General features: G+C 60.8%; 1 protein-coding gene across 24 annotated transcripts in view; it reads left to right on the top strand.

The window, feature by feature from the left end:
• Positions 1-15,214, top strand: part of NCOR2 (nuclear receptor corepressor 2) — a 223,504-nt gene extending 208,290 nt beyond the window's left edge. For 11 of the 24 annotated variants that reach the window (XM_082353168.1, XM_082353185.1, XM_082353183.1 and 8 more), the window contains 13 exons: positions 578-727; positions 854-985; positions 1,076-1,280; positions 3,512-4,053; positions 5,156-5,305; positions 5,532-5,677; positions 6,177-6,370; positions 7,273-7,422; positions 8,054-8,202; positions 8,978-9,031; positions 12,022-12,243; positions 13,310-13,489; positions 14,081-15,214. In XM_082353168.1, coding sequence (XP_082209294.1) covers positions 578-727; positions 854-985; positions 1,076-1,280; positions 3,512-4,053; positions 5,156-5,305; positions 5,532-5,677; positions 6,177-6,370; positions 7,273-7,422; positions 8,054-8,202; positions 8,978-9,031; positions 12,022-12,243; positions 13,310-13,489; positions 14,081-14,262 — 2,456 coding nt within the window. In that variant the 3' untranslated portion in view covers positions 14,263-15,214. The remainder of the gene's footprint in view (positions 1-577; positions 728-853; positions 986-1,075; positions 1,281-3,511; positions 4,054-5,155; positions 5,306-5,531; positions 5,678-6,176; positions 6,371-7,272; positions 7,423-8,053; positions 8,203-8,977; positions 9,032-12,021; positions 12,244-13,309; positions 13,490-14,080) is intronic. The other 13 variants (XM_082353178.1, XM_082353176.1, XM_082353186.1 and 10 more) reach the window with 7 other exon arrangements.
• The last annotated feature ends 2,890 nt before the right edge of the window (positions 15,215-18,104 follow it).

Here is an 18,104-nt window from a genome sequence, read left to right as displayed (position 1 = left end):
GCTTGTGTCCTCTTGGTATGTGCAGTCCTTGGAGTTTAAAAAAAAAAAAAAAAAGATGGAAATGTGAGGCTGTTTGAACTTCAGGTTCCCTTGACTCGAAACCAGCCCGTGGTTGCTTTGCATATGCATATTACAGTCGCCTTGTGGAAACACTTCTGGAATGTTCTTCCGGAACAACCAAGCACTAGTTACGGTCCAGTTGGTAAAATCGGTCACACTAGGTATTTCATACAGTGGGGACTGAATACCAGGAGCCGACTGCATAGGGTCAAAGGCAGAAAGGGCACACCGAGCGCACACAAAAAGAGCAAAATGGGCATAGCAAGGTATGCAGGGGTGCCAGCTGCAAGCCACATCCACTTCAGGGTTTGGGGGCGAAGGGACGGGTGCTGCGAGCACCCGGCATTCAGAGAAGGGTCCTGCGGGCCCGGTGCGGGGACCCAGGAGGGAGCGTCCGGCCGCGCTGCTTCTCAGAGGACGCGCGGCGCTCCACCGGCTGGGGTGGTCCCGCCAGCAGGCAGCCTGGCCCCTCTCCTCCCCCGACCGCTGCAGCCCGGCCCCACCTCCTCTCTCCCAGGCATCATCGACCTGTCCCAAGTGCCACACCTGCCTGTGCTGGTGCCCCCGACACCAGGCACTCCGGCCACCGCCATGGACCGCCTAGCCTACCTCCCCACGGCACCGCAGCACTTCAGCAGCCGGCTCAGCAGCTCCCCGCTCTCCCCAGGTGACGCCCCCAGCCCCGTTCTGGGCGTCCTCGGGCAGATGCCTTGCCCTCTCTGTTCCACCCCGGAAGACAAGTCCAGGGCCCTTCCTGTCCCCGGGGCTGAGCCGCAGGCCTTTGGGTTTCCAGGAGGCCCCACTCACTTGACAAAGCCCACGGCCTCGGCCTCGTCCGAGAGGGAGCGGGAACGGGAGCGCGATCGGGAGAAGTCCATCCTCGCGTCCGCCACCACGGTGGAGCACGCGCCCATCTGGAGACCCGGTAGGACGTCGGAGCCGCCAGCGCGCACCCCGGGGGTCCCTGCGGCTGCGCGTGGCCCGTCCCTCTGACCCCACGGCTTGTTTCCACCAGGTACGGAGCAGAGCGGCGGCGGCGGCGGCGGCGGCGGGGGTGGGAGCGGCGGCAGCCGCCCCGCCTCCCACTCCCACTCCCACCAGCACTCGCCCATCTCACCCCGGACCCAGGACGCCATCCAGCAGAGGCCCAGCGTGCTGCACAACACGGGCATGAAGAACATCGTCACCTCCGTGGAGCCCAGCACGCCCACGGTCCTGAGGTGGGCCAGGTTGGCGCAGGGGAGGGGACAGGCGGGCGGGTGGCTGGTCGCTGGATACAGGCTGGGGGCATGCGCAAGTGCACCGAGGGGTTGGGAGGTACACGGGAGAGTGAGCGATGGGTGGGCAGGTCGGTGGATGGTTGGCTAGGTGGGTGAGAAGGTAAATAGATGGGTGATGGGGTTAGTTGGATGGGTGGGTGGATAGATGAATGGCTGGCTGGGTGGATAATAGATTTTGGGTGGGTAAGTGGATGGATGACAGGTGAGTAGGTAGATGCATAGGTGGGTCAGTGGTGGATAGATGGGTGGCGGGGCTAGATGAATGGGCAGGTGGGGGGGTAGATGGATAGATGACAGTGGGTGGGTGGGTGGGTAGATGGATGGTTGTGTTAGAGAGCTAGGTGAATAGGTGGATGGATGGAGGTGGATGAATAGATGGGTGGGTAATTGGATGGAGGTTGGGTTAGATGGGTGAGCAGGTAGGTGGATAGATGGGTAGATTGGTGAGTAGATAGATGATGGGTTGAGTAGGTGGATGGATGGGTGGTTGGGTTGGGGTAGGGAGGTGGGTGGATAGATGGGTAGGTGGTTCATTGGGTAGATGGATGATGAGTTGGGTGGGTGGACGGGTGAGTAGTTGGGTAGGTTGTCGAGTTCAGGAATGGAGTCTGCGGAGTGGAGAGGGAGAGACAGAGTGAGCCTGTGAGGAGAGTCTCTCCTGGTCCTCCCAGGGTTCAGCAGGGCCCTACAGGGAGGAGATAGTGTCTCTCTTGCCCGGACAAAGTCCAGAGGTTCCGTGAGGATGGGAGAAGCTGCAGAGGTCCGATACGTGTCCCCCCCACCCCACCCCCCGGAGTCCACTTCCTATCACAACAGGCCCAAGACCCACCTCCCACCCAAGGACTGTGGGCAGAGCTGCCTGATGGGGGAGGGAGCTTCCCCAATACCCCTCCCTGCCCAAGGACAGTTTGGAGGCGGCTGCTTCTTCCAAAATGAAGTATCCATTCATGCAAGTGTCCTTCCATTTGGCTGCTCTAAATCATACCTTCCCCACCACCATTCCAATTATGAAAAATGACATCATTTCCCAGAGCAGAGGCTTGTCCCCTCTGAGTCAGGTCCCCAGCAGGTACGCAGAGCAGGGGCACCTGACTCTCAGAGCAGGGTACCCAGGCAAGAGCTCCCACCAGCGACCACCGGTGCGAAGCTGCAGCAGGAACATCAGGCCCTTTCCCAATGGCAGCTGAGTAAGACCCTTGGGAGAGAGGATTAGCACAAGGCTTCCCCATGGAAACGCCTGGCTTGACAGAGAGGCCACAAGAGATGGGGTCAGGCCAGCTCATGTCCAAGCCTGTTTCCTCATCTGCAGAGCAGGGATAATTACATTGACCCTGTGAAGGTCAGAGAGAGTGCATCTGTTCATTCCTTCTTCCTGGTGGGCCTGCGGTGGGTCTCCTGCCCTGTGCTGGGTATGGGGGACACGGTAATGGTTGACGCACGCAGTGCCCTCTTAGGGCTTATGGGCTAGACCCATAAGCCGCTGGGGTGAGGAAGAGCGCTCCAGGCAGAGGGGACGACAGGGAGCCCTGTGTGGCCCCTGATGGCGGAGGTGGGAGAGCTGGGCCCCACTGCCCTGTCCTCTAACCACCCGCCCTAGCCCGCCCTCCGGGCCTTTGCCCTTAGTGTTTTGACTCTCCACGTGGCTCACTCATTTCCTCCCCAGCGCATGTGCCAGCCCCTCAGAGAGTCCCCCGTGAGCCCTGCCTAAGAGCTCCCTTGCCGTTCTCTTAGCAGAACGTAACCCAGACTCGTTCACCTTCGAGCAGTTGCCGTGCTGATAGGGGTTTAATTTATCATGTTATCACATTGACACGCGCATAGTCTGTCTTCTCACCTAGAATGTATGGCGCTTTTGTCTGTTTTGTGCACTGCCGTACCCCAGTGTCTAGAACAGCGCCTGACACATAGTAGGTGCTCAGTAAAAAGTTTTGGGCTGACAAGCTGATGGGCTGGATGGACGACGGGTGGATGGGGTAGGTGAGGCCACGTGGCACGGGGGCTCGCAGGTCACGGTCAGCAGCGTTTATTCTGAGAGCAGTAGGGAGCGTGGGAGCTCTTCCGGGCAGGGGTGACTCCGCAGGGTGTCAAAGTGAGGGAGTGAACCTGCCTCGGCCTCACAGGCCCCGGCTGTGGCTCCCGCAGCCGCTGACCCGCCCTCTCTCCTCCGCCAGGTCCACCTCCACCTCCTCGCCTGTCCGCCCGGCCGCCACATTCCCACCCGCCACCCACTGCCCACTGGGTGGCACCCTCGACGGGGTCTACCCCACCCTCCTGGAGCCTGTCTTGCTGCCTAAGGAGGCCCCGCGGGTCACCCGGCCCGAGCGGCCCCGAGCGGACGCCGGCCACACCTTCCTCGCCAAGCCCCCAGCCCGCGCGGGGCTGGAGCCCGCGTCCTCCCCCGGCAAGGGCTCTGAGCCCCGGCCCCTGGCGCCGCCTGGCTCCGGCCACGCAGCCATCGCCCGCGCCCCGGCGAAGGGCCTCACGCCCCACCACGCCAGCCCGGACCAGCCAGCGCCGCCCGCCTCGGCCTCGGACCTGCACCGGGAAAAGACTCAAAGTAAACCCTTTTCCATCCAGGAATTGGAACTCCGTTCTCTGGGTAAGACCACCCTGACAGCGGCCACCTTCATAGACGCGATAATCATGCGTCAAATTGCTCACGATAAAGGGCCGCGAGAAGGAGGTTCGCTGGCCAACGACTCCCCTCGCGATGGTAAGACTTCTGGCCCCGCCGCCCACCCGCTCCGTCTTGTGGCCTAAAGATATTTTCAGATCTCTGCTTTTTATTTTTCCCCCATTTTTCGTTGGTTTTGGTATTTTGTTTTGAAAGTCGTCTTCGTCGGTTGCACGCTCTGATGGTTCCTCCAGCCGCGCACACGCCCTCCGAGCGGGCGGCAGCCTCATCCTTCGCACATCGTTTTATCATGATTTTTTTGTGTTGTTTTGGATTTTCGCTTTTTTTCCTTTAATGAATGGATCTGTGATTTTGACTTTAGCCGCGCCTCCCATCTCCCCTTTGCGCCTTTGTCTGGGGAGCGGGGCTGCAGAGGGGCGCAGGCGATGCCTCCGCCTGCTGCTGTGTGTGGTCTGGAGGACGCTCCCCGCCCCCCAGCCCCCGGCATACGGCGGAGAGAAGACGGGGAGGGGGGGAGCGCCGCCACTTTCCAGGAGGAGCTGGGAACCTGCCCCCTGCGTCCTGCCCAGGTCGTGAGGGAGTCTTGGGGGTACTCTGCCCCACGCTCCCCTTGCCGGCCCGCCAGCCAGCAGCCCCGGGGACAAGGGGCGTCCTCCGTGCTGGAGCGGGGCTGTGGCCCGGCGGGGACACTGGGACCTGAGTGTCGCTCCCGCCCCAGCCCTCACCGGCCTCACTCCCTCACCGCCCATCCGCTGCCCCTACACTCCCTTCGCAGAGACTCATCCGCCCCATCTCACTCTCCCCACCCCTGGCCCGCCAGCACCACCGGGCTCTGTCTCCGTCCCTTTTCCCACCTGTGCTGCTGTCCAGCTCTCCCTCTCCTTGGATCTCTCCCCGTCCCCCCCCCACCCCCCGCCTGCCTGCCTGTGCGTCGTGTTCTCTGCGCTGCTTCTGCGTCCAGCTCTCTCTACAGCCCTCTCTCCCTGCAGCCCCCATCCCTCTTTTCTCAGTCCGCCCCCACCCCTGGCCGGCCAGCAGACCCCACTCTGGCTCTCTCCCTCTCTCCCTCCGCCCCAGCTCCCACCCCCGGCCTGGGGGACCCCGCCAGCGTGGGAGGGTAGGCTGCGAGGGGCAGCGGGGCCCTGGCGCTGGCCTGACTCGCGGCCTCACCCGGCTTCAGGTTACCACGGCGGCGGCTACAGCCCTGATGGGGTGGAGCCCGTCAGCCCCGTGAGCTCGCCCAGCCTGACCCATGACAAGGGGCTCCCCAAGCACCTGGAGGAACTCGACAAGAGCCACCTGGAAGGGGACCTGCGGCACAAGCAGCCAGGTAGGGTCCCGCCCTGCCTCCGAGCCCCCTCCCGCCCCCCCGCATGTGAGACAGGGACGGTTGTCACCCCATCGCGCAGATGGGGAAACTGAGGCGCTCAGAGGTGGCGGAATCGGCCTCGCGCCACAGCTCAGAGGGCAGAGCCGGGGTTTGAGGGCAGGAGCCCCGCCAGGCGCATGCCTCGCCCACCTCAGCCACGCCCTGACCTGCTCTGCTCTGCCCGCAGGCCCGGGGAAGCTCAGCGGCGAGGCTGCACACCTCCCACACCTGCGGCCGCTGCCCGAGAGCCAGCCCTCGTCCAGCCCGCTGCTCCAGACCACCCCAGGGGTCAAAGGTCACCAGCGGGTGGTCACGCTGGCACAGCACATCAGTGTAACTACCCCTCCTCTGCCCCCTCCTCGTTGCCTTTGTACCTGGGGTGGGACCCGGCCCCGAGGAAGGGGTGGGGGAGGGTCCGCACACCGTCTGATGGGTAAACTGAGTCCTGGTGAGGTGAGCCAGGGATCTGGGGGTTGGTGAGGGCAAGCCGTGCCAGGGGTCCCAGAGTCTCAAACTCAGGTGCTACATCCGCCCCCTCATCCAGCTGACGGAGCCTCAGGTGCACGAGCCCAGCCGCGATCCACATCTTACACACGCTGGTCAGGGGAACCCGGCCCACCTGGGGGCCCACTTTGAGACTTGGGCCAATGCTCCCACCCCATGCACTTGGGGGCATTGAGGCTGTGTGGGCAGGCCCGAAGCCCCCGGGGAGCCAAGGACCAAGCCCCCGGGTTCTGCCCCCAAAGCTCAGTCCAGCCCTCACCCCGCCTGGAAGGTTCTGGCAGATGGCTGGCGCTGACCCTGCTCCTGTCCCCTGACCCTTGGCCTGCAGGAGGTCATCACGCAGGACTACACGCGGCACCACCCACAGCAGCTCAGCGCGCCCCTCCCTGCCCCCCTTTACTCCTTCCCCGGAGCCAGCTGCCCCGTCCTGGACCTTCGCCGCCCGCCCAGCGACCTCTACCTCCCAGCCCCGGACCATGGCGCCCCGGCCCGTGGCTCACCCCACAGTGAAGGGGGCAAGAGGTGAGCGGCGGTGGGAGACAGGGTGACCCTTGCTGGTCACCACCGACAGGGCTCTGTTAGGTGTGTGCTGCGGGAAGCTTGAGCCCAGTAAAGTGCGAGGCCCGCCTGGAGCCATTGCACATATGAGAAACCGAGGTTCAGGGAGACCGGGGAGTTTGCTCAAGGTCACGGCGCAACTGGACAATAGGTGTTACATATGCCACACTCGGGGGGGTTTCAGGCACCAAGCTGAATACTTCACACATATTAACCAGGATCCTCACCACAACCTTAGGAAGTGTAGGCAGCGTTATCCCATTTCACAGACGAAGAAACTGAGGCACAGAGCAGTGAATTCACTTGCCTATAGGGACGCAGCTAGTCAGTGGCGGAGCTGGGATTCGAAGCAGAGCCATGTGATTTGAGAGCTGCCTCCTAACGGACACATACACACTTGCACTCCTGGTTACCCCTGGGGGGCTCCCTGGTCAGAGAGGAGAGGAACGGGAAGGGACCCCCGCTCTAGGATGAAGGAGCCATTCCGGGTGGTGCACAGAGTTGGGAAGACAGCAGCATGTCTTTGAGGGAAGAGTGGGGTCCCTGGCATCGGGGTGCAGCAGGGGTTCAACAAAGTGCCACCCGTGGGCCAGATTCAGCCTACGGGCTGTTCTTGCATGGTCCGTGAGCTAAAGATGATTTTACGTTTTAAAGGGTTATTTTTTAAAGAAGGAGAATATACAGCAGAGACTACAAGTGGCCCACAACGCCTGAAACGTTTGCTGTCTGACCCTTTACAGGAAAAGCGTGCTAGCCCCTGGTTTAGAATGAGGCAGGGCTTAGCGGGGAGTGGAGGAAGGAATGCGCCCTCTTCAAGAGGGAGAGCTCTGAGCTCTGACCACCGCAGGGACCCTCTCTCCGCCCAGGTCTCCAGAGCCAAGCAAGACGTCAGCCTTGGGCAGCAGTGAGGATGGTATAGAACCTGTGTCCCCGCCGGAGGGCATGGCAGAGCCCGGGCATCCCCGGAGCACCATGTACCCGCTGCTGTACCGGGACGGGGAGCAGGCGGAGCCCAGGTACCTTCACGGCGGCCCCTCCCCTTCCGGGGATGCTCAGGGCTCGGGCCCTTGCCCCCCTGTGGCCTCGATCCACCGCTGTGCAGCTGGGGGCTTGGCAAGGGCTTGGGGTGCAGCCGGGGGGCCTCAGACCTGCTAAACAAGGTCAAAACTTGGTGGACCTCCACGGCAGCTTCCTGAGCCTTGGGCTGGGGTCTCTTAGCTCAGGCCCGGCCCCTGTTGCCGGCACTTGAGGATCTGAGAAATAAAGAGCTAAGTGTGCTGGACCAAACTGGGGCTCCGGGGAGCAGGGGATGGAGGTGGAGAGAAAGGCCCCCTGACCTCAGAGGAAGATGTGGTCTGAGCCCACTTTGGTTCCCGAGGCTCTTTTCCGGGAGTCCGGCTATTGCAGGTAGACAGGCGTGGCCCACCAGGGCAGCTGGGGCTCTGCAGAGACACCCTGAGCCCAAGGATAGGTGGATGACAGAGGGGATTTCGGAAGACATGGGCCCTAAGAAGTGGGGGAAGCAAGCACGAGGTGGGAGAAGCTTCATTCTGGATTTCTAAGGCAGCTCAGGTGGTGAGCCCCCATCATCAAGGGTGTGCAAGCTCAGCACCAAGTGAACTGACCTGGGGGGTCTGATCCTCGCAGCAGGATGGGCTCCAAATCCCCAGGCAACACCAGCCAGCCGCCGGCCTTCTTCAGCAAGCTGACCGAGAGCAACTCGGCCATGGTCAAATCTAAGAAACAGGAGATCAACAAGAAGCTGAACACCCACAACCGGAACGAGCCAGAATACAGTAAGGGGCCCACCCTCCTCGGGAGCGGGGCTGCCGGGGGCTGGGGGTCAGCACAGCCGGGTGGACCCGCCGACCACCTCTCCCACTGGCCCGTCACCTCACGTTCAAGGAGCCCGTGTTGTCCCTCTTTTTCCCGTAGGCATTTGCTGGGTTGTCACAGCATGATGCCCGGCACACAGCGGGCACTCAGGGACTGTTGGCACGCACGGGTCTGTTCGTACTGGGCGCCAGAGCTCGGGGTCCCGCCCTTACAAGGACCCCGTGTGTACCCCATGCACGATGCGCCTCGCATCTGTGATTTGTCTTCCCCATTTACGTGGTTACTGGACGTAAATCCTAGCTTAGCTCCACCCTCTCAGCACAGTGCCCGGCACATAGCAGATGCTCAAGAGAACACATGAGTGGGTGAACCAATGAAGGAGGGATCATCACATCCCCGGCCTCAAAAAGCTCGTTAGCGGGGGAGCTTGGGGACCTTGCAGAGGCTTTTCTCTTTCTGGGGCTGGAGTCGCAGCCTTGCAGACTCTCAGCGGCCCAGGCTGGTAAGCCCGGAACCTTGCCAAGTGTTGTGCCTGGGCCAGTAGGTCAGTAGCCTCGAAACGCAGGTCAGCTGGCTCGAAACGCAGACTCTCAGGCCCTGCCCCAGCCCTGCTAAATCTGTCTGCATTGCGCAAGCTCCCAGGTGGTGCACCTTGCCTAGACCAGACAGGGGACATAGGGGGGCAGGTGCTTTCCAGGACCCGTAGGCCTCACCCATCTCGTCGTCCCCCTCCAGATATTGGCCAGCCCGGGACGGAGATCTTCAACATGCCCGCCATCACCGGAGCAGGTAACCGTTCACCCCGGGCTGCTCGGCCGCCAGCCCGTCCCCTCCCTCCCCCTCCCCCGTCACTGTGCGCCCAGGGAGGTCAAGCTGGGTGTCTGGACCTGGAAGGAGACTTGGGAGTGAGGCCTCGGAGGTCACTGGGCCTCACGTCAGCCGTAGCCATGGTGACAGGTGGCCTTTCATAGTTCAAGTGTGTCCCCTCCTCTGCAGTGGGGATGCAGACACACACAAAAGACCGGCGGGGCCTGGCAAGGAGTGTCTATTTGGAGTTCAAATTCAAGGCCTCCTGGTGCATGTAGTACAGTATTAGCATCACACACAACACCCGGAACCTGTCTGTTGGGGTCTCAGCTGGAGATGCGAGTGTGTGGATGCGGAGTGGGCCTGTGTGTGCACGTGGTCCACGTGGGCACTTTCTATAGGTAGAGCGTCAGTGTTACTTGAAAATTCCATCCAGGGAGCTGGGGAAACAGTGCAGATGTATTCCAGAGATGAGTGTAAAATTCACACACATTTTTTTTTATATATAACTTTATTTTATTTATTTATTTTTGACTGTGTTGGGTCTTCGTTGCTGTGCACGGGCTTTCTCTAGTTGTGGCGAGCAGGGGCTACTTTTTGTTGCGGTGCGCGGGCTTCTCATTGCGGTGGCTTCTCTTGTTGTGGAGCACGGGCTCTAGGTGCGTGGGCTTCAGTAGTTGCAGCACGCGGGCTCAGTAGTTGTGGCGCACAGGCTTAGTTGCTCCACGGCATGTGGGATCTTCCCAGACCAGGGCTCGAACCCGTGTCCCCTGCATTGGCAGGCGGATTCTCAACCACTGCGCCACCAGGGAAGCCCTCACACACGTTTTTACGCTGAAACTTAAGCCTTCTATGGTGTTTTGGAGCCCGTGGGGTTACACTGTGCATTTCTGCTGCCTCTGTAGAAGGACTGGGACGGGGCTTTGGGGAAGCACCTGGTGTCTGGTGTGAAGCGGCTGAGCCAGAGCAGACAGGGCTGACCCTCCGCCGGAGGCCTGCCCGGTGCGGGGAGGAACGAGGCGTCTTTGGGGGGATGCGCTGACCTTCCCTGAGGGCCGTCACAGCTCTGGGAATGTGCTGAGCAAAAGGCAGCCGCTGGATTTTATCGGGGGGCCACAGGGCCTCTAAATGGGGGTCCCAACTGGGTAATGTCCGTCCACCCAGAGACTAGACGCTGGGGGCTTGGCTGAGCCTCAGGCAATAGGGAGGAGACAATTTGGTCAAAACAACAAGATGGACAGAAATGAATGTTTTCATGTTTTCATTTCAGAGATGCTCATACACCGACACAGGTGCACGTGTGTGTAGAAATTCATGCGGTACAAGGAACTTGCATATAAATTAGATTCAACTTTTTTTTCAAAGCAGTTTAGGCCACACACACAAAATTTCCCCAGACCCCGGTCTCTGCTGCTTAATTAGCTCCTGCTTTAGGACTGGAGTCGGTCAGCTTCCTGCCTGGCACTGACAGACCATGGACCCGTGACCTTGGGTGGCAGGTTCAGTAACGTCTGTGATCGTAGGATGCTGACCTACCAAGGAGCCATCATGACCTGTGTCCCTCGCATCTTTTTTTTCCACTTCCCAGTGTCTTAGTTTGTAGGATCATAAATGCTTCTCCCCCACTCCCCGCCCCACTCACCCCTGCTGGAAATTTTGCTTTTTCTTGACGGACATGACTTTTTTTAAGTGCTGATGAAGCGTGGCCAAGACACAGCTACAAAACTGTCAAGGGGTCCTGTGGCTGTGCATGAGTTTGCAACCAAAAGGAAGGAAAGAAAATGAAAACGTAGACCGCAAATAGTTGCTTTAGAAATGTGATTTTAGATGCTGCCGTGTTGCTCCGAGCCTCCCAGTAACCATCGGTCCCCTTTACAGACGAGTTAGGGGTCAGCAAGACCCGTTGTTTGGCCACTTGGTAATCATACAATTGACTCAGAGTGGAAGTTTTAAAATCCATGAAAATTTTGCCCAGTGGCAGGCAGAGAGCTTCGTCGGAGGTTTTTGGAAGCAAGTTCTGGTTTAACAAAAATGCCCAAAAGAGGCACATTCCCCAGGGTTTGCAAACGTCCCCAGAATGGTTCACAGGCAAACAAGAGAGGGACAGAAAACCTGGTAAACAGAAAAAGAGGCATAACTGGCGTGACTTTGAAGTGGGTGTCTGGAAGGATTCGTGAGGGACAGCTGTCGATCGGACCGCTTGGTGCCGGGTGGCCGGGCCGGGGGCGGCCATGTGATTGTCTCCAGCTCCGCCCTGACCCCCGCACGCACCGTAACTGCATGGCTGCGATCCCCCCCCTCCACCGTCCGTCTCTGCACCTCTTTCTCCTTGTGGCTCCCGGGCGGGGAGACGGGGTGGGAGGAGAGTTAGGCCCAGCTGCGGGGGCAGACGGGGGGCTTGAGGGTCCCAGGCCTCGCAGGCAGGGGCGGCCAGAGGACCGTCTGGTCACCTTGGTCCTCCATTCCTCCCAGCAGCCCCCGGGAACCAGGGTGGACCCCCCAACGCCCAGCACTGAGCTCTGGCTTGACTTAGTTTCCCAGCAGCCCTTTCCCCAAATACGGGGACCCCCTGATCCCGCTCCCCGCTCCTTTTTAAGACCACTCGAGTTTTTAAAAAAGAAGCAGCCCCAGCTGGGGTTAGGGATCCAGAAGGGGCTTCTGATTTCCCAGAGGGCAGAGTAGGAATGAGGCTTGGGGGGTGGTCATCTAACCACCCCAAGCCCACCTTTTCCCCCACCGGGAATTCCTGAGAGCTTCCAGAGCCCGAGTCAGAGGGAGCTCTCCCGCCCCCATCACCCTGCAGCGGAAACCAGGGGGGAAGATAGGGAAATCAAGAATCGTTGCTTTGCCAAAATGTGCTCACTGTGTATTCTTTCTTCTCCTCCCTCTCTCCCTCTCTGCTTCTCTCTCCCTCTCTCCCCCTTGTCCCTCTGGCCCCTCCGGCCCCCTTTGTGTGTGTGTCTCTCTCCCAGGCCTCATGACCTGCAGAAGCCAGGCGGTGCAGGAGCATGCCAGCACCAACATGGGGCTGGAGGCCATTATTAGAAAGGCGCTCATGGGTAAATATGATCAGTGGGAGGAGCACCCGCTCAGCGCCAATGCTTTTAACCCTCTGAATGCCAGTGCCAGCCTGCCCGCTGCTATGCCCGTAACCGCTGCTGACGGACGGAGGGAACACGCGCTCACCTCGCCAGGTCTGCAGGCCTCCTCCACCCCGTCTGTCCCCACCCCGGTGTCATTAATCCTCCCGCCTCCCTCCGCGTTCCTCTGACCAACCCCCCTCCAGCTTTGGAGCTTGTGACTCTTATTTTTGTGCGTGTTTGACGTGGTCCTGGAGTTGGCTAACCCCAAGCTGGGCGGACACCCCCAGGTGTCTGCGTGGCCCCGGTCCGCCCTCGCCCACTGGGCCCGAAGGAGCTGCCGCTTTTCTAAAAACACTCACACCGCTGCCCGAGCCCTGCCCTGCCTTCCTCCCCTGCTGGACATTCGTCCCGGGATGCCCGCGTCCTGGCCCATCTCGTGTCTCCTGGGGGAGATCAGGCTGGAGTGAGGACCCCCCTTCTCTGTGTGGGTCAGGAGGGGCCCTTGGGCTCACGGCAGCCGGGCCAGTGGGCCAGTGTCTGCTGCGGCCACCAAGCATGTTCACGGCTGGCCCTCGGGTCTGATGGGGAGGAGACCAGTGCCTGTGTGCCAGATCCAAACTCAGATGAATCAGGGAAACCCGACAGGCTGGCTCGCCCTCTGCCCTGGGTCCCTAACCAACACTCTGCGTGTCAGAGCAAGGGCCAGGCTCAAGCCATTCCTGAGCCGTTTTTCTGACCTGGACACTGTGGCCCCAGGAAGTTTCTGGACTTAATGAGGGCCCAGGCCTGGCCTCAGGGGCCCTGGCTTCTCTGCAGAGGGCCTACAGCCTGCCCAGCCCCGGCACAGTCCTGGGGCAATGGTCAGGGTCAAGCCAGAGGCCTGAGGCTCCGTGCTTGAGGTATTAGCCCCTGGCGGGTAGGGGGCCTCAGGGCAGCCTGAGGGGGCTTTGCAAGTAGTTCTACCCACTCCCCTAGTAGAAACCCCCTCCAAATCCAGGCTCATGGCTGGGTCTGGCCATCTGGTCGACCTCCTTGGCTTCCCAGGGGGCTGGGCTGCTGTTCTCCCTCCCTGGGGGGCCCGGGAAGCAGGGGTCCAGGGCCTCACCCACCCCCCACCCCTACAGTGTGAGCGCTGTCCTCAGTCCAACGCGGCCCCTTCCCATGTGTCCCCCTGCAGGTGGTGGCGGGAAGGCCAAAGTCTCTGGCAGACCCAGCAGCCGAAAAGCCAAGTCCCCGGCCCCAGGCCTGGCGTCTGGGGACCGGCCACCCTCCGTCTCCTCAGTGCATTCGGAGGGAGACTGCAACCGCCGGACCCCACTCACCAACCGCGTGTGGGAGGACCGGCCCTCGTCCGCAGGTGGGCACCGGGGGCGGGCAGGTGGGCCCGGCCGGCTGCCCGGGCACCTACTGTTTGCGGAGCGCGTGGTCAGGCCTGTTCTGAGACAATCGCCCAGGGCCCTGGCCAGCTGGACTGGGGCTCGCAGATGGTCAGGATGCTTCTCGTAAGGGCCCAGGTGGAGGGAAAGGGCACGATTTAGAGAGAGGGTGAAGGATTCAGGAAGTGAAGAGAGAGGCTTGTGGGCAAGGGCCGGTCCCACAGGCTTGGGGGGGTCTCAGGGGAGCCCCCGACTTCTCTGTGAGTGCGAGGAGGTCCCTGGGGGAGGTGCGTGATCTCCCGCAGGTTCAAGAGAGCTCTTGGCTGCAGGACAGACGCAGGGGGGCGAGGGCAGGAACAGCGAGGCGGCCAGGCGACAGGCTGCCGGGCATGAATGGCGCGGGAGTGCTGGAAGTGAGGCCAGGCGGGCAGTTTGAGAAAGCTTCCAGGAGATAGAAGGGGTGGGGAGGCAGGAGGCCGAGGCCCCAGCTCCCGGGGTGGCAGGTGGGTGGGCCCCTGGGGGCCGCCAGGCTCACCGGGGGCCCCGGGGCTTCTCTCCCGCTCTCTCCGCAGGGTCCACACCGTTCCCCTACAACCCCCTGATCATGCGGCTGCAGGCGGGGGTCATGGCCTCCCCGCCCCCGCCTGGCCTCCCCGCGGGCAGCGGGCCCCTGGCCGGCCCCCATCACGCCTGGGACGAGGAGCCCAAGCCGCTGCTCTGCTCGCAGTACGAGACGCTCTCCGACAGCGAGTGAGGCTCAGAACGGGGTGGGCCGGCGAGCGGCCGGCTGCCGACTCCCCCCACCGAGGAAGGAGCCCCTGAGTCTGCCTGTGCGCCCGTCTGTCCGTCCGTCCGTCCAGAGCCGGCATCCTTGCCTGTCTAAAGCCTTAACTACGACTCCCGCCCCGGCTGGCCCTGTGCAGTGACCTTACTCAGGGGATGTTTACCTGGTGCTCGGGAGGGGAGGGGCCGGGGAGGGGGCACGGCAGGCGTGTGGCGGCCACACGCGCACAGCCGGGGCGGCCAGGGACCCAAAGCAGGACGACCACGCACCTCCCACGCCACTGCCTCCCCACCTAACGCATTTGGAACCAAAGTCTAAACTGAGCTAGCAGGCCCCGCACCCGCCCTCCGTCCCCATCCCGCTTAGCACTCTGGACAGACGGACACAGGCCCTGTCCAGGCCCCAGCGCTCTTGTCCCGGTCCCCACGGGCTGCCCCAGCCGACGAGATCGCTGGAAACCAAGTCAGGCCAGATGGGCGGGCGACAGGGCCGGGTGCGGCCTGGGGTGAGCGGCTGCTCCGAGGAACTGGACTGTTTTTTTCATACATCGTTGCCGCAGCGGTGGGAAGGAAAGGCAGGTGTAAATGATATATTGGTTTACAGGGTATATTTTTGATACCTTCAATGAATTAATTCAGATGTTTTAAGCAAGGAAGGACTTACCCAGTATTATTGCTGCTGTGCTTTCGATCTCTGCTTACCGTTCAAGAGGCGTGCGCAGGCCAACAGTCGGTGACCCCATAGTCTGCAGGACCGAGGTGGGGCAGGGGCTTGCCAGCTCTCGAGCCCCCCTGCGTCCTCCCTCCCTCCCTTCCTTGGGCAGAATGAGTTTGAAGGGGATTCTGTGACCGCCATCTGCGCACGGCGGTGGCGTCCTGTCATTTACACACGTTCTTCTCATTAAAAAGCGAATTATACTCGAGTTACAGAGGCTCCTTCTCTATCTTGGCCCCGGCAGCCAGGAGGACAGGCGACGGGGCCGGGGTCGGGGGGGAACGGTGGGCGTGTAACCCTGCGGGGGACAAGGGCACATCCCCTGACTCACCAGTCTCTCCCCTCTGCAGGCGAATATTTACGCCCACGGTAAGGATGTCACCGTGCAGACCTTGAACAGTCCCACCCTTGGTGAGAGTATTGAATTTTCACACCCACGAGGAGGGTGTCAGATATTCACAGCCGTGGTGACGGTATCCAAGAAGGCCATCATCAGCTCTTAACTGTTAAATACTTTAAAAATTATTCCTGCCCACACTATGTTAGGGAACAAACAGACCCTTTGCCGTCACTGCTTTGGATACGCGGCAGAAGAGAGAACAACCCTCCCTCCCAGCTTGGGTCTTGAGGCAGCTGCCAACTGGCGTCTTGCAGTCTTGGTAGAACGTGTCTCAGACACGAGCTGTGTTCCTTTAGGAGCAGAGCCGGAGCTCCAGAGAGGCTGCGATTCTTTGCCATGGACGTGCATGCAGGATTGGGGCGGGGCGGGGTGTGGGGAGCAGTGGAGGAGAGAACCAAGACCCACTGGATGCAGAAATTCCCATCCCCTGCCCAACCTGTGAACTGGTGGTCAGCCCAGCACCTCGTCTCCCCAGGGTGTGGACCTGGGCATGCGGAGAGATCTGCGTCCTCAGGGGACTCTGCCCACCCTCCCTGGCGCTCCAAGTTTACCCTGCGAACCTGTGCTGTGAAGTGAAATGAGCAGGGGGCTTTGGAGCCCCACAGGGCTCAGCTTGGCGCCTGGGCTGTAGTACTGATACTGACAGGCAGGTGGCAGTGTTGGGCCAGAAAACAGTCTTATCCTGCCCGGGGCCTCCCTCTGGTCCCGGGTGCAGGCCAGCCCCCACCTGGAATCCAGGATGGGTCAGGTCGTGCTGGCCACACCAGCCACAAGGGGTTGGCCATGCCTGCTGGTGCCACCCAGCATCCCATGGCACTTCCCTCAGCTGTAGTCAGACCAGAGTGATACGGGGGTGGGAGGGACACAAGTGTCAGCCCACAGGCTCATCTCTGCCATCCCCCTGTCTCCATGGCCTCAGAATTGACACCACTTGGCACCTCTGTCTTCTCTGAGGGCCAGTGGCACAGACCCCCACACAGTGATGTTTGTGGGGTGTAGGGAGAGCTCACGGCCTCCTGGTGCCTGTGAAGGGTCCACCCTCTCTTCCAACCTCACCCAGCCAGTCCTCAGCCCCCCGCAAAGGGTTCATCCCACCCCCATCTTGTTTGGTTTTCTTACTGCTCCATCTTAAAATGGAGGCCCCTGCTGTTCCCTGATCCCCATCTCTCTCTGGAAAACTCCTACACATACTTCAAAACCCAGCTGGGTCATTCCCTCCTCTAAGAACCCATTATCCCTCCCCATCTTCTCTCTCCTCTGGGTCTTTGCAAACACCCTGCAAGCTACTGGACAGAACCCCTCGAGAGCAAAGCTCTTGCCTTTCTCTTCCTGACTCTGTTGTTGACTGAGCCCCTGGCGACTGTTGAGCTGAACTGACGCTGTGAGGATCTGGTTCCATAGAAAATGAGAACGTGATCTGCAAAGCGCAGGACACTTGCTGGCTAATTTCCCCGCGTCCTAGAACATTGTGACGTTGGTTAGAATACAGATTCCTGGGCCCCACCCAGAGGATAGGAATGATTCTCTAGGCCCAGGATTGGGGCTGGGAATCTGTGTTTTCATCCAGCGGCCCAGGTGTCTCTGATGCCAGTGACTTGCAGCCCTCACTATGATGGTGAGGGTGGTGCCCAAGATCAGAGCTAGAACCTGGTCCCTTCACTTCTTTCTGGCCAGAGTTCTCCAGTAAGGGCACAAGCGGCTCTGCAGAGGGAGTCCCGGCCCACCAACCCGAAGAGCTGCCGCCCACAGCGGGGTCAGGAACGGGCTGGTCCCTACAGCACTAGGGTTGGCTCAAGACAAGCCCATCTCGGGCCAGGTGACACAGACACTGTGACAGCTAACCTGGAGCAGTCGGGGTGGCTTCCTGGAGGTGGTGGTTCTTGGGGAGGGGATAGGCTGAGTGGAAAGAACCTGTGTGGGCAAAGGCTGGGAGGTGAAACCCAGCCGGGGGCATTCAGGAGCCCAGGGTGGCTTAGACATAAGGCAGTGTGGAGGCCCTGGAATTTCTGAGACGGAACAGCCAATGCCCAGTAAGGTGATTTGCTGGTTTTCTGAAATTGGGTCTTGTTGGCTCACAAGGGTGCTGGGTGCATTGAGGGAGAAACAGGCCAGGAGGCTAGAGCAGGGCCAGCATGGGGGTTGGCACGGCAGAGAAGGCCAGGACAGAGCCCCACTGCCTCGGGGAGTGGGGATGGGGCCAGGCCACGTATGGGGCAGGCGAGAAGGGGGGTGTGCAGCACGCGGGTAAAGACAGACTGTGGAGCCAGCTGCCACGTAATGGCCACGTGACCCTGGCCAAGCCACTTGAACCCTCTGTGCCCCTGTTTCCCCATCTGTAAAATAGGATAATGATATTGCTGTGAGGAGTACCTCAGAGATGGGCTGTGTAGCTCTATAGAGACACGGTTTACTCGCCTGTGCAGGAGTCAGTGGGACAAGGCAAGAAAGAAAGAATGGGTTTGCGAGGAAAGGAGAGAGAAGAGAGAAAAACTCCAGGTGGTCCTGCAACAGTGACTCTCGTTTGCATATTACGGGGATAAACTGATTTGATCGCTGGCAGCTGGTGGGAGGGGCCCCTGGTCATTCCACCTTTAGAAGGCCAAGGAGGGCCATCAAAGGAGCCGCATTTGTTTTCATGGCTTCTCCAGGAAGCCGGGAGGGTTTAGCTGTGGCAACCACGTGACGGGCTGTCCTTCCA

This window comes from Balaenoptera borealis, assembly GCF_965194805.1.
Source record: "Balaenoptera borealis genome assembly, chromosome: 14".
Classification (NCBI taxonomy): domain Eukaryota; kingdom Metazoa; phylum Chordata; class Mammalia; order Artiodactyla; family Balaenopteridae; genus Balaenoptera; species Balaenoptera borealis.
The sequence above is the reverse complement of the archived record's forward strand: the minus strand, read 5'-3'. Positions and strand labels throughout refer to the sequence as shown.